At 45.1% G+C, this 24,313-nt stretch overlaps 1 protein-coding gene across 2 annotated transcripts in view; it reads right to left on the bottom strand.

The window, feature by feature from the left end:
- LOC310879700 (leukotriene A-4 hydrolase-like) overlaps positions 1-24,313 on the bottom strand; it is a 35,856-nt gene that overhangs the window by 10,739 nt on the left and 804 nt on the right. Inside the window, exons 2-15 of one of the 2 annotated variants that reach the window (XM_083794513.1) lie at positions 22,350-22,480; positions 17,935-18,055; positions 15,531-15,599; positions 14,376-14,480; positions 13,071-13,123; positions 12,630-12,702; positions 9,328-9,468; positions 7,530-7,553; positions 7,347-7,417; positions 5,959-6,070; positions 3,891-4,035; positions 1,621-1,724; positions 1,382-1,452; positions 8-62 (exon numbers count right to left, since the gene is read on the bottom strand). In XM_083794513.1, the coding sequence (XP_083650639.1) occupies positions 8-62; positions 1,382-1,452; positions 1,621-1,724; positions 3,891-4,035; positions 5,959-6,070; positions 7,347-7,417; positions 7,530-7,553; positions 9,328-9,468; positions 12,630-12,702; positions 13,071-13,123; positions 14,376-14,480; positions 15,531-15,599; positions 17,935-18,055; positions 22,350-22,480 (1,275 nt within the window). Of the gene's footprint in view, positions 1-7; positions 63-1,381; positions 1,453-1,620; positions 1,725-3,890; positions 4,036-5,958; positions 6,071-7,346; positions 7,418-7,529; positions 7,554-9,327; positions 9,469-12,629; positions 12,703-13,070; positions 13,124-14,375; positions 14,481-15,530; positions 15,600-17,864; positions 17,892-17,934; positions 18,056-22,349; positions 22,481-24,313 lie in introns of those variants that run through there. The other variant, XM_083794514.1, reaches the window with a different exon arrangement.

Raw genomic sequence — 24,313 nt, 5'->3', positions numbered from 1 at the left:
TCCTTACCTGAACCCATCTCCGACACAGTGCAATGCACGCATCAGCCAGCGTTGTGTCATATCTGGAACAGGAAATACAAGATATGCACATTAAAATAAAATAACTTGGGTGGACAGTTTGCAGAATGACAGTACATTTCAAGCACAAACTCAATACAAAGACTGTTAACTGTGAGTGGACGACCCAAAAAAGCATTACTTTGTTTTCAGGGAGCAACATGGGAGTCCATGTCTTCGCTTCCTAACCTTATTGAATAAACCCTGAACTACATCCAAGAGGAGAATTAGCAAGAGAGGCCAACTTTGCTTTACTTCCCGTATCTGCGTGAGGTGGCCGGTAACATTATTAGGAGACAGGAATAATGAATGGTAAATGGTGCATTTATATAGCGCCTTTAGATAGATTGTGCATTACATTGTGCATTACATTCACACATTCACACACCGATTGCGGCGGAAGCCATGCAAGGTACCAACCAGCACATCGGGAGCAATTTGGGGTTCAGTGTCTTGCCCAAGGACACATGTAGACAGGAGGAGGAGCTGGCCCCATATTTAAGATGAGAATAATATGTGAATATGATAACGTGAAATTAATGGACATTTAAAACGATTAGAAACGATCACTATGAGCCCAAATTAGAGCTGGCATACTTGGTCTGCATATTGAGACAGGCAGATATGCTTGGTCTGCATATTGATATTGAGACAGGCAGATATGTAGGACTAGGATACTTGGTCTGGATATTGAGACAGATATGTAGGTACGGTTGAGGATAGATTATGTAGTCTGTGTGATCTAAAGGAAATTGAAAATGAGGGGCCATTTACATGTAAATTGGCCTTGTATATTTGATTTCATTTTTTGTTCAAATACTGTACAAATATGTATTCATGTATTAATAATGCATCTTCTTCCATCGGGTTTCATGGCGGTTGGCAAACCTAAATGGTGCATTACCGCCACCTACTAGAAGCTCACATTAAGAGGGGGCATTAAGAGGGGGCATTAAGGTACTCACTGGGGTTGGACCGGGGGCATTAAGGTACTCACCGGGGTTAGACCGGGGGCATTAAGGTACTCACTGGGGTTGGACCGGGGGCATTAAGGTACTCACTGGGGTTGGACCGGGGGCATTAAGGTACTCACTGGGGTTGGACCGGGGGCATTAAGGTACTCACTGGGGTTGGACCGGGGGCATTAAGGTACTCACTGGGGTTGGACCGGGGGCATTAAGAGGGGGCATTAAGGTACTCACTGGGGTTGGACCGGGGGCATTAAGAGGGGGCATTAAGGTACTCACTGGGGTTGGACCGGGGGCATTAAGAGGGGGCATTAAGGTACTCACTGGGGTTGGACCGGGGGCATTAAGGTACTCACCGGGGTTGGACCGGGGGCATTCCTGGAGTGTTCATCCAAGCATTCCAGTCTACCTTGTTGAGAATGTCAACCTGCAGCGAACAGAACAACAGGATGCAGATTAGAAACCAAGTGGAACCGTTTTCTACTTAATGCATAAACGACCACAGAGGACTTCATTCAGTCATGTTACCTTAAGGTAGTTCACGTTACCTTGTCTTTGATCACCAGTCCTGTTACCTTAAGGTAGTTCACGTTACCTTGTCTTTGAAGTAGGTGAACAGGTAGTTCTTCCAATCCTCCGTGGTGACACTGCTGTAGGAAAACATCTGGATGTAGGACTTGACGAAACCCATGAACACATCTGGAACGGTCAATGAGTTTATAATATTAACCATGAACACCTCTGGAACGGTCAATGAGTTTATAATATTAACCATGAAAGTGACCTAGATGCACTCCATAACAAGGCACTCACAGACAGTGAAACTCTAGAGAGATGCCCCCTCAGCCAGCTGGCCCTGGAACTCCGGGCACAAACACAAACAGAGCCACAAGATAGAAAACCCATTGGACTAAACCAAATTATAAAACAGCAAAAGGAAAACTATCTGACACATGGAAAGAAGCAACACAAAAGCAGAGTAAACTAGAATGCTATCTGGCCCTAAACAGAGAATACACAGTGGCAGAATACCTGAGCACCGTGACCGACCCAAAACAAAGAAAATCTTAACTAGGTACAGACTCAGTGAGCACTGCAGTCTCGCGATGGAGAAAGGCCGTCATAGGCAGACCTGTATCCCGAGAGAAGACAGACTATGCACCCACTGCACACGAAATGAAGTGGAAACCGAGCTACACTTCCTAACCATCTGTCCATTGTACCAAGACATCAGAGACACATACTTCCCACAGATTACAACCACACACACGGAGGTTTTGAAAACATGACCAATGACAAAAAACTCCCCTATCTGCTGGGCGAAGTACAACAATGTGCAAACACAGCAGCAAGATTTGTGAGTTGCTGTGATAGGAGAAGGATATCAAATGGAACACAACCACCCTAAAGACTAATCATTGTGTAAATTGCTGCACTATACCTGAATCGAGTGATCTTGGTACATAGAAGTTGATCTATTGAAGATTCTGACCTTCAAAGTACATCATTTGTTTTGATTGTATTGCTGTATTGTTCTTTCTGCTTTGGCAATGTAACATATGTTTTCTCATGCCAATAAAGCCCTTTGAATTGAATTGAATTGCATGTTGTTTTCAACTCATGTTTAATTCTAAACTGATTTAACCGGATTAACCAGTTTAAAAGTCTATCAATAGAACCTATTGTGTGTGTGTGTGTGGTTTTAGGACACTGCTATGCACATCACCCCCAACAATGAGGAAACAGCAGAAGGCCGTTTCCTTCTGCTGCTGCTGTGCGTTATTGAAAGCGTTACACACTTAATGTACTTCTGCTGCTGCTGTGCGTTATTGAAAGCGTTACACACTTAATGTACTTCTGCTGCTGCTGTGCATTATTGGAAGCGTTACACACTTAATGTACTTCTGCTGTGCGTTATTGGAAGCGTTACACACTTAATGTACTTCTGCTGCTGCTGTGCGTTATTGGAAGAGTTACATACTTAATGTACTTGCAAGTGCTGACAAGTCAATGAGCCATTTTGTTCTTTCTGGGTCAGCACAACATCCTACTCTGAAGACTTTAGAGTTGAGCACACCAGTACCCTCATTTCTCACTAAAACCAGACTCATCAGGGCGGAGGTGTGGTTCGGCAAGATATATAAATGTGAGAAATTATGGCATTTTTGTATAATTATACAATATTCAGAGCATTGCCTTTTCTCAGATGCAGAGCCATGTTTTCTACAAACACTCAGACCACACACATTATTGTGAAAGCAGGAAGTCAACATGCAACGGTTTGAGGCTTGTTTGGTAACCTCAGCTATTATTTAACAAGCATCTACGTGTCACAAAACAGTGAAATATGTTCACACGTGAGATGAATTAAGGCTCATTTAGTCTTGCATGGCCAGAGAACTATTCATATAAAATATGTAACTACACCTCCTGAAAGTCGAGAAAGGAAGCAGTCATGTTTTGTTCTTGCTTACTGTAAATCGCTCTGGATTAAGAGCGTCTGATAAATGCCTAAATTGTAAGATGAATGAATATTGTTACCTGGGCCACCCATGAGCTCCTCTAGATGGTAGATATATATAATATTGTTACCTGGGCCACCCATGAGCTCCTCTAGATGGTAGATATATATAATATCGTTACCTGGGCCACCCATGAGCTCCTCTAGATGGTATATTGTTACCTGGGCCACCCATGAGCTCTTCTAGATGGTAGATATATATAATATCGTTACCTGGGCCACCCATGAGCTCCTCTAGATGGTATATTGTTACCTGGGCCACCCATGAGCTCTTCTAGATGGTATATTGTTACCTGGGCCACCGATGAGCTCCTCTAGATGGTAGATATATATAATATTGTTACCTGGGCCACCCATGAGCTCTTCTAGATGGTAGAGCAGAGCGAAGCCCTTCTCGTACGGGACAGAGGAAAAGGCGTCGTCGGGGTCCACTTCATGGAGGCTGGGGACCAGACTGGTCAGAGGGTTGTCGGCCCCGAACGTGTTGACCTGGGAGAGACAGATCGGTATTAAAGATGAACAGCAGGTTTAATTCAACGTGTTGACCTGGGAGAGACAGATAGGTATTAAAGATGAACAGCAGGAACGTGTTGACCTGGGAGACACAGATAGGTATTAAAGATGAACAGCAGGAACGTGTTGACCTGGGAGAGACAGATAGGTATTAAAGATGAACAGCAGGAACGTGTTGACCTGGGAGAGACAGATAGGTATTAAAGATGAACAGCAGGTTGGAAACAGACAGAACATTATAGGAACAACTTTAATTCAATGTGTTGACCTGGGAGAGACAGATATTAAAGATGAACAGCAGGTTGGAAACAGAACATTATAGGAACAACTTTAATTCAATGTGTTGACCTGGGAGAGACAGATAGGTAGTATGGAGGAACAGCAGTCAGCGGGTTGTAAACACAGAACATTATAGGAACAACTTTAAAGGAGAATTCCATGCTAGAAGGCTTTCTTACCTTTCTTTGTAGTTGTTACGTCCCCACCAAAGAGGTCCAGGTGTTTTTTTGTGCAAAAACTCCTTTTCCCCTACCATAAGCCCTCAATGAATTGCATTGACTTGAATGGGAATTGAATGGGGCTATGGGGTGTTGTGCTAATTCGCTTATTTCCATCGAAATAAGTAGTAAAGTGTGCCGCTTGGGTTATTATTTACATTATGAAGAGAGGATATATACAAGCGATGGAAATAAGCGAATTAGTACAACACCCCATAGCCCCATTCAATTCACATTCAATTCAATGCAATTCATTTAGGGCTTATGGTAGGGGAAATAGCCAAAAAGGAGCTTTTGCACAAAATAACACCTGGACCTCTTTGGTGGGGACGTAACAACTACAAAGAAAGGTAAGAAAGCCTTTTAGTATGGAATTCTCCTTTAACTCAAGAAAAACAGTGGGTTGGGACCATAGACTGTAAAAAATATGGACAAAGCGTTCGCCGGGTCTAACATGGACGTAAAATGAAGCCTGTTATTCCTGCACTGTAAGTCGCCATCTTTCTAGATCCGTTTGGTACCAGCTGGCCATTGGCTGGCTCCGTTTTGGACCAGCTGGCCATTGGCTGCCCAGACAACGAGGCGGGACTTCCCCCCTTCTTCTCCGTTGGTTTTTATTTTGACTCGAGTGGGAGGGGAATCCCGATCATAGACTGTAACGGTAGCCACGCCCCTCAGAACATACGCGATGTTTTTTTTTCTTTATGGTCATTTTTTTAATTAATGGGACCATAATTTTCCAAAAAGAATATTATGACATTAGAAATGAGACTTTAAACTAGTGACTGGAAGAAGAAAGTATTCATGACCATGTTTATTAAGGTAATACAGTCTAGGTGAAGTTGGGCCAAAATACATGGGCCTCTATGGAGCTATGGGGCTTTTTGGGTCCAGTCCAGCGCCACAACAGGCCATTATATGAACTACCGATTTCAAATGAGGCTTCACGAAATATCTGGCTGACTGCCCCCCTGGTTGGGACCCATGTGTGGGTCGCAGTCACATCGTTCCCTTAGTTTGTGTTTCCTAAATTTGTTCTTTAATTATCCTTTCAAAAAACATTCCCCCAAAAAAGCGAAACGCTTTTTTTTTTCTCAGCAACTTCATAAAAGAAAAACGTAAGAAATTCCATAAATTAGAAGAAAGGACATAGTGAAATCAGCCGATCTACAAGCTCACAGCGTGGTGCCAAGAGACGCATTGCGAGCGTGTAGATCTGCTATTTTCACTATAGGTCCCGGGAGAATGTCTAATTTCTGTTTTGGGTCAAAAGGCTAAAAGGTTTGGGAACCACTGCTGTAGGTAGGTGTCTGTGTGGTGTGTGTGTGTGTGTGGTGCGTGCGTGCCGTGTGTGTTTGCGTGCCGTGTGTGTGTACGTGTGTGTGTGCATGCGTGTGTGTACCGAGTCCTGCAGGTCCTTCCAGCCTCCCATGGCTTTGAACTGCCTGAACTGTTCACTCTCCATCGACCGGCCAATCATCCTCTCCAGATACACCGTGTGACCCTCGTTCAACCTATCACCATGGAGACAATGATAAATACAACCTGTCACCATGGAGACAATGATAAATACAACCTGTCACCATGGAGACAAGGATAAATACAACCTGTCACCATGGAGACAAGGATAAATACAACCTGTCACCATGGAGACAAGGATAAATACAACCTGTCACCATGGAGACAATGATAAATACAACCTGTCACCATGGAGACAAGGATAAATACAACCTGTCACCATGGAGACAATGATAAATACAACCTGTCACCATGGAGACAAGGATAAATACAACCTGTCACCATGGAGACAAGGATAAATACAACCTGTCACCATGGAGACAAGTATAAATACAACCTGTCACCATGGAGACAAGGATAAATACAACCTGTCACCATGGAGACAAGGATAAATACAACCTGTCACCATGGAGACAAGGATAAATACAACCTGTCACCATGGAGACAATAATAAATACAACCTGTCACCATGGAGACAAGGATAAATACAACCTGTCACCATGGAGACAAGGATAAATACAACCTGTCACCATGGAGACAAGGATAAATACAACCTGTCACCATGGAGACAATGATAAATACAACCTGTCACCATGGAGACAATGATAAATACAACCTGTCACCATGGAGACAAGGATAAATACAACCTGTCACCATGGAGACAAGGATAAATACAACCTGTCACCATGGAGACAAGGATAAATACAACCTGTCACCATGGAGACAATGATAAATACAACCTGTCACCATGGAGACAATGATAAATACAACCCGTCACCATGGAGACAATAATAAATACAACCTGTCACCATGGAGACAAGGATAAATACAACCTGTCACCATGGAGACAATAATAAATACAACCTGTCACCATGGAGACAAGGATAAATACAACCTGTCACCATGGAGACAATAATAAATACACCCGTCGCCATGGAGACAATAATAAATAAATAGACTGTGTGCTAGTACATATCCAAACATGAACATAGGCTAGTACATATCCAAACATGAACATATGCTAGTACATATCCAAACATGAACATAGGCTAGTACATATCCAAACATGAACATAGACTAGTAAATATCCAAACATGTGCAGGTGTTGGACTGAACATCTAAGATGATCCTTTTGAAACTTCTCAAACGAACTTTCAAACATTCAGGCATTTTTTACCCCCCTCCCCAAACATTTGACCTTTGACCTAAAAGATTGAGGCCGTTTTGGACCAAGTCAAATTTGGAGGACGGGTTTGAAAAACACTGCCTTACCAGAAGTGTTCCCAGGTCTTGTTGGTTACCAGGTTCCCAGTCCAGCTGTGGGAGATCTCGTGGGCAATGACCTGACACAGACACACACACACACACACACACACACAGCTCAGCATGACTACTGTACAGCAACAGACATGTACAGTATCAGATTACACTACCATTGGAAGGTTGTTTACTTACATTTGACAAGGACCTGTCTCCTGCCTGCAAGATATGGAGACAACAATGTATGATAATGAAATATTAATTGTGAATAATGACCAGCAGATGACCATCAGAATGGATGGTTGTGGCCATTCAGGCATTGGTTAGTCTAGCCAGACTGTTGCCTCTCGCAATGTTCAAATGCTTCCGTCATACAGTCTGGAGCGACGGAAGCTCTGATCATGAGTCAAATATAAATGCTTCAGTCATACAGTCTGGAGCGACGGAAGCTCTGATCATGAGTAAAATATAAATGCTTCCGTCGTACAGTCTGGGGCAACGGAAGCTCTGATCACGAGTAAAATATAAATGCTTCCGTCGTATAGTCTGGAGCAACGGAAGCTCTGATCATGAGTAAAATATAAATGCTTCCGTCATACAGTCTGGAGCGACGGAAGCTCTGATCATGAGTAAAATATAAATGCTTCCGTCATACAGTCTGGAGCAACGGAAGCTCTGATCATGAGTAAAATATAAATGCTTCCGTCATACAGTCTGGAGCGACAGAAGCTCTGATCATGAGTAAAATATAAATGCTTCCGTCATACAGTCTGGAGCAACGGAAGCTCTGATCACGAGTAAAATATAAATGCTTCCGTCATACAGTCTGGAGCGACGGAAGCTCTGATCACGAGTAAAATATAAATGCTTCCGTCATACAGTCTGGAGCGACGGAAGCTCTGATCATGAGTAAAATATAAATGCTTCCGTCATACAGTCTGGAGCAACGGAAGCTCTGATCATGAGTAAAATATAAATGCTTCCGTCGTACAGTCTGGAGCAACAGAAGCTCTGATCATGAGTAAAATATAAATGCTTCCGTCGTACAGTCTGGAGCAACGGAAGCTCTGATCATGAGTCAACTATAAATGCTTCCGTCATACAGTCTGGAGCGACGGAAGCTCTGATCATGAGTAAAATATAAATGCTTCCGTCGTACAGTCTGGAGCAACGGAAGCTCTGATCACGAGTAAAATATAAATGCTTCCGTCGTACAGTCTGGAGCAACGGAAGCTCTGATCATGAGTAAAATATAAATGCTTCCGTCATACAGTCTGGAGCGACGGAAGCTCTGATCATGAGTAAAATATAAATGCTTCCGTCATACAGTCTGGAGCAACAGCAGCTCTGATCATGAGTAAAATATAAATGCTTCCGTCGTACAGTCTGGAGCAACGGAAGCTCTGATCATGAGTAAAATATAAATGCTTCCGTCGTACAGTCTGGAGCAACGGAAGCTCTGATCATGAGTAAAATATAAATGCTTCCGTCATACAGTCTGGAGCAACGGAAGCTCTGATCATGAGTAAAATATAAATGCTTCCGTCGTACAGTCTGGAGCAACGGAAGCTCTGATCATGAGTAAAATATAAATGCTTCCGTCATACAGTCTGGAGCAACGGAAGCTCTGATCATGAGTCAACTATAAATGCTTCCGTCATACAGTCTGGAGCAACGGAAGCTCTGATCACGAGTAAAATATGAAGCGGAAGTGGAGCCTCCTCCCCACTTCCGTTTCGTCTTTACAGTCGCGCAGATGTATGCTAATATAAATAGAAATCATCTAAGCATACAGTATATAGCGTGCTGCTTAGCAGAAATGGAAATAATAATAATAACAAGCTAATTTTAAAATATATCTTTTGTGAGCGGAAATGATGAATAGATTTGGGGAGCTGTAGTTCCAGACTCTATAACATTCAGAGACCCCCACCGCAGCAGGGTGGGGGTTCTGACGTACGTACCATCAGGGTGGGGGTTCTGACGTACGTACCAGCAGGGTGGGGGTGGCGAAGGTGAGGCAGGGGTTTTCCATCCCTCCATAAGGGAAGGAGGGAGGCAGCACCAGGATGTCATACTGGCCCCAGACGTAAGGGCCCGCCAGGTCCTCTGCCGTCTTCAGCATGGTCTCCGTCTGAGAGAGAGAGAGAGACGCAACAGCAGTGGTTCAGCATGGTCTCTGTCTGAGAGAGAGAGAGACGTAACAGCAGTGGTTCAGCATGGTCTCTGTCTGAGAGAGAGAGAGACGTAACAGCAGTGGTTCAGCATGGTCTCTGTCTGAGAGAGAGAGACGTAACAGCATTGGTTCAGCATGGTCTCTGTCTGAGAGAGAGAGAGAGAGACGTAACAGCAGTGGTTCAGCATGGTCTCTGTCTGAGAGAGAGAGAGAGAGACGTAACAGCAGTGGTTCAGCATGGTCTCGGTCTGAGAGAGAGAGAGAGAGACGTAACAGCAGTGGTTCAGCATGGTCTCTGTCTGAGAGAGAGAGAGAGACGTAACAGCAGTGGTTCAGCATGGTCTCTGTCTGAGAGAGAGAGACGTAACAGCAGTGGTTCAGCATGGTCTCTGTCTGAGAGAGAGAGAGAGACGTAACAGCAGTGGTTCAGCATGGTCTCTGTCTGAGAGAGAGAGAGACGTAACAGCAGTGGTTCAGCATGGTCTCTGTCTGAGAGAGAGAGACGTAACAGCAGTGGTTCAGCATGGTCTCTGTCTGAGAGAGAGAGAGAGACGTAACAGCAGTGGTTCAGCATGGTCTCTGTCTGAGAGAGAGAGAGAGACGTAACAGCAGTGGTTCAGCATGGTCTCTGTCTGAGAGAGAGAGAGAGAGACGTAACAGCAGTGGTTCAGCATGGTCTCTGTCTGAGAGAGAGAGAGAGAGACGTAACAGCAGTGGTTCAGCATGGTCTCTGTCTGAGAGAGAGAGAGAGACGTAACAGCAGTGGTTCAGCATGGTCTCTGTCTGAGAGAGAGAGAGAGACGTAACAGCAGTGGTTCAGCATGGTCTCTGTCTGAGAGAGAGAGAGAGAGACGTAACAGCAGTGGTTCAGCATGGTCTCTGTCTGAGAGAGAGAGAGAGAGAGACGTAACAGCAGTGGTTCAGCATGGTCTCTGTCTGAGAGAGAGAGAGAGACGTAACAGCAGTGGTTCAGCATGGTCTCTGTCTGAGAGAGAGAGAGAGAGAGACGTAACAGCAGTGGTTCAGCATGGTCTCTGTCTGAGAGAGAGAGAGACGTAACAGCAGTGGTTCAGCATGGTCTCTGTCTGAGAGAGAGAGAGAGACGTAACAGCAGTGGTTCAGCATGGTCTCTGTCTGAGAGAGAGAGAGAGACGTAACAGCAGTGGTTCAGCATGGTCTCTGTCTGAGAGAGAGAGAGAGACGTAACAGCAGTGGTTCAGCATGGTCTCAGTCTGAGAGAGAGAGAGAGACGTAACAGCAGTGGTTCAGCATGGTCTCTGTCTGAGAGAGAGAGAGAGAGACGTAACAGCAGTGGTTCAGCATGGTCTCTGTCTGAGAGAGAGAGAGACGTAACAGCAGTGGTTCAGCATGGTCTCTGTCTGAGAGAGAGACGTAACAGCAGTGGTTCAGCATGGTCTCTGTCTGAGAGAGAGAGAGACGTAACAGCAGTGGTTCAGCATGGTCTCTGTCTGAGAGAGACAAAGACGTAACAGCAGTGGTTCAGCATGGTCTCTGTCTGAGAGAGAGAGACGTAACAGCAGTGGCTCAGCATGGTCTCTGTCTGAGAGAGAGAGAGAGAGAGACGTAACAGCAGTGGTTCAGCATGGTCTCTGTCTGAGAGAGAGAGAGAGACGTAACAGCAGTGGTTCAGCATGGTCTCTGTCTGAGAGAGAGAGAGAGACGTAACAGCAGTGGTTCAGCATGGTCTCTGTCTGAGAGAGAGAGACGTAACAGCAGTGGTTCAGCATGGTCTCTGTCTGAGAGAGAGAGAGAGAGACGTAACAGCAGTGGTTCAGCATGGTCTCAGTCTGAGAGAGAGAGAGAGACGTAACAGCAGTGGTTCAGCATGGTCTCTGTCTGAGAGAGACAAAGACGTAACAGCAGTGGTTCAGCATGGTCTCTGTCTGAGAGAGAGAGAGACGTAACAGCAGTGGTTCAGCATGGTCTCTGTCTGAGAGAGAGAGACGCAACAGCAGTGGTTCACAAACGGTTTCAGGGCAAGGATGGCCAAATCTAGACTAATTAGGCCCGCGGACCCCCGTGTGAAGAGACATGCCAGGGTCCTCCATGAGAGGAGATCTTTACAGGGTCCTCCATGAGAGGAGATCTTTACGGGGTCCTCCATGAGAGGAGATCTTTACGGCTCTAGAGACATGCCAGGGTCCTCCATGAGAGGAGATCTTTACGGCTCTAGCAGTGATTCTCAACCCGTTTAATTTCAGTGACCCCCAGTTTGACATGCATTAGTTCTACGGACCCCCATTTAATGGAATTTATATCTCTGGACTGGGACCCCCAATTTAAAGTTGATTTAACTCTTGAGTGTACAAAACCATAAGTTACAGACCCATAAGGGTCCATTTGGCTCCTAATTATCATTTAGCTGGGGTCCCCCTGGAACTCCCTCAAGGACCCCTGGGGGTCCCCGGTCCCCCTGGAACTCCCTCAAGGACCCCTGGGGGTCCCCGGACCCCACTTTGGGAACCACTGACGTAACGAAGGAGCAGCCATATCCTGTGTATGCCACTTAACAGGAAGAAGAGGTGCATCATGGTCTTTAACAAGCAGAGAGAGAGACACTCACCTCAGAGAACTCCTTCTGAGACCAGACTCACCTCAGAGACCAGACTCACCTCAGAGACCAGACTCACCTCAGAGACCAGACTCACCTCAGAGACCAGACTCGCCTCAGAGACCAGACTCGCCTCAGAGACCAGACTCGCCTCAGAGACCAGACTCACCTCAGAGACCAGACTCACCTCAGAGACCAGACTCACCTCAGAGACCAGACTCACCTCTGAGACCAGACTCACCTCTGAGACCAGACTCACCTCAGAGACCAGACTCACCTCAGAGACCAGACTCGCCTCAGAGACCAGACTCACCTCAGAGACCAGACTCACCTCAGAGACCAGACTCACCTCAGAGACCAGACTCACCTCAGAGACCAGACTCACCTCAGAGACCAGACTCGCCTCAGAGACCAGACTCACCTCAGAGACCAGACTCGCCTCAGAGACCAGACTCACCTCAGAGACCAGACTCACCTCAGAGACCAGACTCACCTCAGAGACCGGACTCACCTCAGAGACCAGACTCACCTCAGAGACCAGACTCACCTCAGAGAACTCGAAGGCTGCCTTGTCCACATACTCCTTCTCGGACCAGACTCGAGACCTCGGCCCGATCACTCTGGGAATGGAACAGATGAAAAAAAAAGCACTCTTTGGGTTATTTAGTGGCAGCCGATTAAGCGGTGACTTTATTACTCTTTTGTTCCTTGGTCGTTTCTTTAGTTTGTATTTTTTTGTTGTTCGTTTGTTTTCCCGTGTGTCATTACCTGCTGTCCAGATCAATACAAAAAGAAGTCTTGTGTGTCATTACCTGCTCTCCAGATCAATACAAAAAGAAGTCTTGTGTGTCATTACCTGCTCTCCAGATCAATACAAAAAGAAGTCTTGTGTGTCATTACCTGCTCTCCAGATCAATACAAAAAGAAGTCTTGTGTGTCATTACCTGCTCTCCAGATCAATACAAAAATAAGTCTTGTGTGTCATTACCTGCTCTCCAGGGCTCCCACCACGATGGCAATGAGATACGAGGGCATGGGCACCTGGGACAGAATCAATAATCAATTAAAGAGGGCACCTGGGACAGAATCAATAATCAATGAGATAAGAGGGCACCTGGGACAGAATCACAGATTAGGCTTTTCAAATGTATTCATGTCACAGATCCCCAAATTTCATTAGATTTGTAATTAGTCCCATGGAGCCCGATATGAAATGTGTTTTTATGTGATTTTGGCTTTAATTTAATTTAAGCACACGGTGAATGTGCATTGTGCAAATAATTTGTTCATGTTAACCTTCTGGGATCTATTCCATAATATGGGTTGTTGTTAGAGACGACTGAATGATCTGCTTCTATTATTAACCTTCAATAACCACATTATCACCACTGGTTTATCAGCAGTTCATTAGTTTCCGTTTCTGAACCCTGTTGGCCAGATGAAAGCATTCAGATATCACACTGACCGCTGGGGGTTCATTATGGGAAAGAGTCTGTTAGAGAGGCAGGGGCTGACAAAAATAGATCTACAAGCTTGTGACGCGTTGAGAGCTTGTAGATCAGCTATTTTCAGGGCGCAACCCTGCACTCTTTAGCTAGTGGAGATGCAGGTGTGTAACGACATGGATTTATAAACAAATTTGTTCAACGCAAAATACTGTGTTCAAGTTCAGGAGACTTTGGGAGAAAAGCTATTCTCCTGAACGCTGCCTTCCTTCCAGCATGGAAAGGAAAGGAGGGCATTTATTTCCCCATGTAGTAAATGCTGCATTCAGGGTCTGGAGAGGGCAGTTGTTTTACAGACGGGTAAAAGGGCAGTTGTTTTACAGACGGGTAAAAGGGCAGTTGTTTTACAGACGGGTAAAAGGGCAGTTGTTTTACAGACGGGTAAAAGGGCAGTTGTTTTACAGACGGGTAAAAGGGCAGTTGTTTTACAGACGGGTAAAAGGGCAGTTGTTTTACAGACGGGTAAAAGGGCAGCTGTTTTACAGACGGGTAAAAGGGCAGCTGTTTTACAGACGGGTAAAAGGGCAGCTGTTTTACAGACGGGTAAAAGGGCAGTTGTTTTACAGACGGGTAAAAGGGCAGCTGTTTTACAGACGGGTAAAAGGGCAGTTGTTTTACAGACGGGTAAAAGGGCAGTTGTTTTACAGACGGGTAAAAGGGCAGCTGTTTTACAGACGGGTAAAAGGGCAGTTGTTTTACAGACGGGTAAAAGGGCAGGGGCTGAAGCCCCCTTTGATGTCTGTGAGTGAGAGTGAGAGTGAGAGTGAGAGTGAGAGAGAGACACTGACCGGCTGTCTGAAACGGTAGACGGTGCGGCTGCTGTCCTGAGGGTCAGCCTCCTGTCCGTCCCTCATGGCACTCATCACCGCCACCAACTCCTTGGGGACAGACACCTACACACACACACACACACACACACACACACACACACACACACACACACACGTCAGAGGGTAATTATTTAATTACAGGAGGGGTGGGAGTATAATAGGTTTTTAATTCTTCCCTTTTCTCCTTTTTCGGATATGCGTAGAGATTTGTCTTTTCTTTGTATCGTTTTCTTATATTTTAAGTTATTTATTTTCTTCCTTGTGATTAGGAAATGCAAATAATTGTTTCCGTTTGTATTTATTTTTATTGGCATATTCGAAATAAACATGACAAACAATGATGGTGGATCTTTCACCAAACATGCATCTGATCCAACGAACAACACTGTAAAGTGTAAAGGCTCATACATACATATTCTAGTGTTAGGTGATAAGCTATCACCTAAAACGGTGATAAGAGTTGAGGCCATCATACTCGCGGTGATGTCCTTAACCCATTCTGACCTGAGATCAGATTCATATGAGGTTTCCACTGGACACACACTGGTCTGATGAACCCATTCTGACCTGAGATCAGATTCATATGAGGTTTCCACTGGACACACACACTGGTCTGATGAACCCATTCTGACCTGAGATCAGATTCTAAAAATGTCAGTCGTTCTTCGATTATTCAAAAAATAGCAGACCTACAAGCTCGTATCGCGCCACTCGGTGGCGCGATATGAGCTTGTAGATCTGCTATTTTTCAATAGCTAAAGCATAACATGATGCTGACACCAAAATGGGTGCCCGGTCAGAATGGGTTAAGGATTGACCCCGCCTCCCTGTGGTTTACCCAACTTCTAGACCAATCAGTGAACGGGGTGATAGTAAAAACAGAGAGAAGGGTCTGTGTCTCCGCGGTGATAGCTGATCATCACCGCCACTGACGTAACGTAATGGTGTCGTTTTCCAACCCTTTAAAAAACGACACAGCGGTGATAACCGAATCACCAAAAACTGTGGAGTATGTATGAGCCTTTAGAAAAGTGTTCTGCGTTTTGGTTTTTTTGTGAGAAGAGTTGACAGTGCGTGTGTGCGTGCGTGCGTGCGTGCGTGTGTGTGTCTCACCTGAGCGTAGTATGTGTGTTTGACAGAGGGACTGTCCTGGCATGGAACCATACTCCGGCAGTGGTGAGCCTGGGGGAGAAAAATAGATGAACATCACAAACAAATATTATCTTAAATATTACAACATGTGTAATATAATCAATGGACATGACCAACAAATATTATCTTAACCCATTTAGACCGGAGTTAAAAACATTCACTATGAAAGAATATATATATTCAAAGATTTGTGCCACATTTTTACGACTTTTCTAAAATAGCAGACCTACAAGCTCATAGCGCGCCACTCGGTGGCGCGCTATGAGCTTGTAGATCTGCTATTTTTCAATAGCTAAATTATAACAATGTTTAAAACACCAAATGGGGTTCCCGCCCAAAATGGTTTAAATATTACAACATGTGTAATATAATCAATGGAAAATGAATTAAATCTGCACTTGTCTTCCAGTCGAGTAAGAGTCTTTATTAATAAGCAGTCATAATACCAGACAGACAAACGTGTTTCGGCGCGCAGGCCTTCGTCATTATTAAAGACCAATACCTCGTTTAGGCAAATTAACCCATTTAGGCCTGATGTCGATATTTAAAATATGTCTTCTAGATCCTGACAGTTTTCTGAAATACCTCGTTTCTATATCAGTGGTGCTCAATATTTTATATCAAGGACCCCAAAAATTATATGTAATTGGCCACCGACTGAAAATGTTGTTCCAGGAACCCCTCAGAAGCAAAGATTTCAGTTAAAAACGTTCGCTCTGAAAGAATATATATATATATATTAAAAGATTTGCACCACGTTTTCACAATTCTTCAAAAAATAGCAGCTCTACAAGCTCGTAGCGCGGCACCGAGTGCCACGCTAGGCACTCGGTGCCGCGCTACGAGCTTGTAGAGCTGCTATTTTTCAATGGCTAAAGTATAACATAATGAATGGGTTAACAACAGAGGTATGTGATGTTCAGACCAGGAGGAACAAACCGGCTCTGTCTGGATGAGGAAGATGTTGAAAGAAGACCGATTGCATCGTGTAGGAATTTGGTACAAGTTACGACACGCAAGTGGCAGATTAAAAGCAGAACTGAAGAGGTGTTGAAGGAAGTGGTTTAGCAACCAGAAATCAACGCAAAGGCAAGAGGTTCAAACCACTCGTCAGCCGTTAGTGACATGGACAATTAATGTCCCGTGAAAATACTGCAAAAAACCCTGGATCGTGTCGCTGCCGCAGCTCGCTTGGTCTTCAACCAGCCAAAGTTCTCACATGTTGGCATTCAAAGCAACCAACCACTCCCAATCGTCCGCCGTAGCCTGAAAACCCACCTGTTCAGACTCCATCATGGCCCATAGCACTTACCCCACCCCCTTAGATAGCATTTCTGTAGACTTAGATAGCATCTGATACAGACTTATAGCATGTTATGTAGACAGCACTATAATTGCATTGTATGTAGTCATAGCACGTCATAGTACATATGTATATACAGATATTCCACTGTTACATTCTTAGCTTACGCATGTTTCCTGATATGTGATGCTTTTAGTTCTTTCTTAATGTAAGTCGCTCTGGATTAAGAGTGTCTGCTAAATGCCTAAATTGTAAATTGCGTGACTGACTTCATGAAATGAATAGAAAAAAGGGAAAACGGTAATTGTCCTAGTAGGAAGAGGTAGGGCTGCTCCTAGCCCTGAAACATGACTGCCATGATGATTATCATGACAGTCATGACGCAACTGCAGCCTGTTTTACGCAATCGCTACATTTACAATCAAAACGTATATATAAACATTCCGATTTCAAATATAAAGTACTCACAATTTGTCCCACGGGTGTTAGTTAGTTGCTGCACCAGCGATTAGCACTGCTGCATTCCGCGTTCTTTAATAAAAAGCATTTTTATCCGAGCGCCCCGGCTACTTTTCTCAAACGGGGTTCGTTTGGGAAATCCACAGTTGCACACCGGGAGCGCACTCGCCCATTAGTCTGTATTGGGCAGGGCGGTCGGCGTGCCGATATCGAACACACCGAGTGCCACCCTCCTCCCGACCGATAGGGGCGCGTAGTTGAAAGCCAATGGCAAAATAACAGCTCGGATAAAATGCTTTTTATTAAAGAACGCGGAATGCAGCAGTGCTAATCGCTGGTGCAGCAACAAACTAACACCCGTGGGACAAATTGTGAGTACTTTATATTTGAAATCGGAATGTTTATACATGTATACACGTTAGAATTGTAAATGTAGCGATCGCGTAAAACAGGCTGCAGTTGCGCCATGTCATGAACCATGGCTAGGCTGCTCCTTGCCTCTCATTGGCTGAAGAGGTAGGGGTGGTCCTTACCTGGCATTGGCTGAAGAGGTAGGGGTGATCCTTACCTGGCATTGGCTGAAGAGGTAGGGGTGATCCTTACCTGGCATTGGCTGAAGAGGTAGGGGTGATCCTTGCCGGCGGTCTGTTCGGGGGTGAGCCACTGCAGGGCAGTCGCATTCGGAGAGGTTTCATAGCTCACCTCCACGATCACATGCTGTCCCCTAAGAACGCACAGAAAACACACCACGATCACATGCTGTCCCCTAAGAACGCACACAGAAAACACACCACGATCACATGTTGTCCCCTAAGAACGCACACAGAAAACACACCACGATCACATGCTGTCCCCTAAGAACGCACAGAAAACACACCACGATCACATGCTGTCCCCTAAGAACGCACACAGAAAACACACCATGATCACATGCTGTCCCCTAAGAACACACAGAAAACACACCACGATCACATGCTGTCCCCTAAGAACACACAGAAAACACACCACAATCACATGCCGTCCCCTAAGAACGCACAGAAAACACACCACGATCACATGCTGTCCCCTAAGAACGCACACAGAAAACACACCACGATCACATGCCGTCCCCTAAGAACGCACAGAAAACACACCACGATCACATGCTGTCCCCTAAGAACGCACACAGAAAACACACCACGATCACATGCTGTCCCCTAAGAACGCACAGAAAACACACCACGATCACATGTTGTCCCCTAAGAACACACACAGAAAACACACCACAATCACATGCCGTCCCCTAAGAACGCACAGAAAACACACCACGATCACATGTTGTCCCCTAAGAACACACACAGAAAACACACCACAATCACATGCCGTCCCCTAAGAACGCACACAGAAAACACACCACGATCACATGCTGTCCCCTAAGAACGCATACAGAAAACACACCACGATCACATGCTGTCCCCTAAGAACGCACACAGAACACACCACGATCACATGCTGTCCCCTAAGAACGCATACAGAAAACACACCACGATCACATGCCGTCCCCTAAGAACGCACACAGAAAACACACCACGATCACATGCCGTCCCCTAAGAACGCACAGAGAAAACACACCACGATCACATGCTGTCCCCTAAGAACGCACACAGAAAACACACCACGATCACATGTCGTACCCTAAGAACGCACACAGAAAACACACCACGATCACATGCTGTCCCCTAAGAACGCACACAGAAAACACACCACGATCACATGTTGTCCCCTAAGAACGCACAGAGAAAACACACCACGATCACATGCTGTCCCCTAAGAACGCACACAGAAAACACACCACGATCACATGCTGTCCCCTAAGAACGCACAGAAAACACACCACGATCACATGCTGTCCCCTAAGAACACACAGAAAACACACCACGATCACATGCTGTCCCCTAAGAACACACAGAAAACACACCACGACCACATGCTGTCCCCTAAGAACACACACAGAAAACACACCACGATCACATGCCGTCCCCTAAGAATGCACACAGAAAACACCACGATCACATGCTGTCCCCTAAGAACACACAGAAAACACACCACGATCACATGCCGTCCCCTAAGAATGCACACAGAAAACACACCACGACCACATGCTGTCCCCTAAGAACGCACAGAAAACACACCACGATCACATGCTGTCCTCTAAGAACGCACAGAGAAAACACACCACGATCACATGCTGTCCCCTAAGAACGCACAGAAAACACACCACGATCACATGCTGTCCCCTAAGAACGCACACAGAAAACACACCACGATCACATGCTGTCCCCTAAGAACGCACAGAAAACACACCACGATCACATGCTGTCCCCTAAGAACGCACAGAAAACACACCACGATCACATGCTGTCCCCTAAGAACACACACAGAAAACACACCACGATCACATGCTGTCCCCTAAGAACACACACAGAAAACACACCACGATCACATGCTGTCCCCTAAGAACGCACACAGAAAACACACCACGATCACATGCCGTCCCCTAAGAACGCACAGAAAACACACCACGATCACATGCTGTCCCCTAAGAACGCACACAGAAAACACACCACGATCACATGCTGTCCCCTAAGAACGCACACAGAAAACACACCACGATCACATGCTGTCCCCTAAGAACGCACAGAAAACACACCACGATCACATGTTGTCCCCTAAGAACGCACACAGAAAACACACCACGATCACATGTTGTCACCTAAGAACGCACACAGAAAACACATCACGATCACATGCCGTCCCCTAAGAACGCACACAGAAAACACACCACGATCACATGTTGTCCCCTAAGAACGCACACAGAAAACACACCACGATCACATGCCGTCCCCTAAGAACACACACAGAAAACACACCACGATCACATGCTGTCCCCTAAGAACGCACAGAAAACACACCACGATCACATGTTGTCCCCTAAGAACGCACACAGAAAACACACCACGATCACATGTCCCCTAAGAACGCACACAGAAAACACACCACGATCACATGCTGTCCCCTAAGAACGCACAGAAAACACACCACGATCACATGTTGTCACCTAAGAACGCACACAGAAAACAGTGAAAACACATCACGATCACATGCCGTCCCCTAAGAACGCACACAGAAAACACATCACGATCACATGCCGTCCCCTAAGAACGCACACAGAAAACACACCACGATCACATGCTGTCCCCTAAGAACGCACATAGAAAACACACCACGATCACATGCTGTCCCCTAAGAACGCACAGAAAACACACCACGATCACATGCTGTCCCCTAAGAACGCACACAGAAAACACACCACGATCACATGCTGTCCCCTAAGAACGCACACAGAAAACACACCACGATCACATGCTGTCCCCTAAGAACACACACAGAAAACACACCACGATCACATGCTGTCCCCTAAGAACGCACACAGAAAACACACCACGATCACATGTTGTCCCCTAAGAACGCACACAGAAAACACACCACGATCACATGCTGTCCCCTAAGAACGCACACAGAAAACACACCACGATCACATGTTGTCCCCTAAGAACGCACACAGAAAACACACCACGATCACATGCTGTCCCCTAAGAACGCACACAGAAAACACACCACGATCACATGCTGTCCCCTAAGAACGCACACAGAAAACACACCACGATCACATGTTGTCCCCTAAGAACGCACACAGAAAACACACCACGATCACATGCTGTCCCCTAAGAACGCACAGAAAACACACCACGATCACATGCTGTCCCCTAAGAACGCACACAGAAAACACACCACGATCACATGTTGTCCCCTAAGAACGCACAGAAAACACACCACGATCACATGCTGTCCCCTAAGAACGCACACAGAAAACACACCACGATCACATGCTGTCCCCTAAGAACGCACACAGAAAACACACCACGATCACATGTTGTCCCCTAAGAACGCACACAGAAAACACACCACGATCACATGCTGTCCCCTAAGAACGCACAGAAAACACACCACGATCACATGTTGTCCCCTAAGAACGCACAGAAAACACACCACGATCACATGCTGTCCCCTAAGAACGCACACAGAAAACACACCACGATCACATGCTGTCCCCTAAGAACGCACACAGAAAACACACCACGATCACATGTCCCCTAAGAACGCACACAGAAAACACACCACGATCACATGCCGTCCCCTAAGAACACACACAGAGTTGACAGATTCATTCCAGCTGTGCAACAGATATTCAATTGTGTTTTTATTATTACATAATCAGAAATATTAGATAATCGCAATTCTGTTTCGAATTATCATTTCCATTTCCGTCGAAATATAAATATTTTTTTTAAATAGTAGAAATAGCAAATCTACAAGCTCAAAATGCATCGCTGTGCGACACGTTTTGAGCTTGGCGATCGGCTATTTTCCAACATTTTCAAAGTATTTATTCATAGCGACAGAAACACAATTGATACATCGTTTATCGCAATTGTATTTGAGTGACAATCAAATGGTCAAGTAAGATGTCATAATGGAGACAGACAGCCCTACTCTCAGTAGATGGAGGGTTGAACGGATTAGTAGTAGTAGAGAGGTAGCCTCGGAAACCCAGACGTTTTTATTTACAGGGAGAGAAAAAAAAAGTCGGGGTCCGAGTATACGGCAAACGTCGATCACTCTCTGCTGATTTCTGATCGTCTGCACCTTTGTTAAATTGACACGCGCACATGTACACACACACACACACACACACACACACACACACACACACACACACACTCCTCTCTCTCTCGCTGTCGCTCTAATGAATTAGTCTCATGTCATGCAGCTGCGTCTAGATTCTCCCGGAGGTTCCTGCCGGGAGCTGCCGATGCCATAGAAAGGATAGGTGGACCCCAGGCTAGTAGCGGGGTAACCTGGAGAGGTCAAAGGGCATGGTGATCTGCCTGCAGAGGTCAAAGGGCATGGTGATCTACCTGCAGAGGTCAAAGGGCATGGTGATGTCCAGAGGGCAGCCCAGGAAGCGGTGCTTGGCTCCCATGCTGAACTTGGCTTCCTGTCCATTGGCCGTCACGCTTAAGATAAGAAGATCTCTGGTGTCTAGAGTCTGGTGAGGAGAGAGAGAGGAAAACCCCTTAATATCTCTGGTGTCTAAAGTATGGAAAACACCTTAATATCTCTGGTGTCTAGAGTCTGGAAAACACCTTAATATCTCTGGTGTCTAGAGTCTGGAAAACACCTTAATGTCTCTGGTGTCTAGAGTCTGGAAAACACCTTAATGTCTCTGGTGTCTAGAGTCTGGAAAACACCTTAATATCTCTGGTGTCTAGAGTCTGGAAAACACCTTAATATCTCTGGTGTCTAGAGTCTGGAAAACACCTTAATATCTCTGGTGTCTAGAGTCTGGAAAACACCTTAATGTCTCTGGTGTCTAAAGTCTGGAAAACACCTTAATATCTCTGGTGTCTAGAGTCTGGAAAACACCTTAATATCTCTGGTGTCTAGAGTCTGGAAAACACCTTAATATCTCTGGTGTCTAGAGTCTGGAAAACACCTTAATAACTCTGGTGTCTAGAGTCTGGAAAACACCTTAATATCTCTGGTGTCTAAAGTCTGGAAAACACCTTAATATCTCTGGTGTCTAGAGTCTGGAAAACACCTTAATATCTCTGGTGTCTAGAGTCTGGAAAACACCTTAATGTCTCTGGTGTCTAGAAAACACCTTAATATCTCTGGTGTCTAGAGTCTGGAAAACACCTTAATATCTCTGGTGTCTAGAGTCTGGAAAACACCTTAATATCTCTGGTGTCTAAAGTCTGGAAAACACCTTAATATCTCTGGTGTCTAGAGTCTGGAAAACACCTTAATGTCTCTGGTGTCTAGAAAACACCTTAATATCTCTGGTGTCTAAAGTCTGGAAAACACCTTAATGTCTCTGGTGTCTAGAGGCTGGTGAGGGGAAGAGTAGAGATGAAAACAAACGCACACCAGTTACCTACAAACGACAGCTGCAACAGTGATTTACTGTGTGTGATTCACAGTATTGATACAACTTATATTACAACATTGTCATAGGTTCAACATTGTGGCAGCAAAAACAGCAAGAAATGATTACCGTTCGTAGAGGGAAAAGACAAGAAGAATAGCAAAGTATGTACATTAGAATAGACAGTGACGGGTTGAAGGGGCCATACTGTACTGTACTCTACTGTATGTATAGGCGAGCGTGGGGGACGATGCCCGCGCGCCAAATTTGGCTTTTTAATATTGATTTTGTTCTATTTTTAGCCTATTCCCGGATAAAATTCCCCAGGTAGGGATTGCTTTGGCTAGGCAACAATGGCACAGTCACCATTCACGACGTGTTGTTAGCTTGCACTTGCAGATCGGCTATTTTCAGCAAGTGTAAAATCAGTCATTACGACGGCATCAAGGCCCGCCAAAATACATTTTAGTCGACTACAATCTTATGACATTTAGTCGACTGAAACTAGACCAACAATAAAACATTCCAGGTGAATAAAATGTGACTAAAACTAAATGAAAACTATTGAAGAGACTGACTAAAACTAAAATACAACTAAAAAATAAAAATAAAAAATAAAAATAAAATAAATACTAAAATACTACAACACTGGCTATATGCTTGTAAAACACATTCTAGACATAATGTGTTTTACACCGTACTGTACTGTACAGTCAAGTCACTGTGATGAGCCTGTGGTACAAACGGTCTAGCAAAACAGTGGCTGGTCAAGCCCAGATCTAAAGTCCATCCACCTGTCAGCACAATCATCTTCTGGTCAAAGTCCATCAATGCTTCATTCTTGTGTTATTAAAATGCAAACATGAAAGAAAACTCTGAGCGTTGATTATACTGTAGCTGCCTGGCATTATTAGTATTATGTATACATTTTCTAAATTAATGGGAAACTTTTAT

Source organism: Protomyctophum parallelum (assembly GCF_964188405.1).
Source record: "Protomyctophum parallelum genome assembly, chromosome: 22".
NCBI lineage: Eukaryota > Metazoa > Chordata > Actinopteri > Myctophiformes > Myctophidae > Protomyctophum > Protomyctophum parallelum.
Note: the sequence above shows the minus strand (reverse complement) of the source record. Positions and strands in the feature narration are given on the sequence as shown.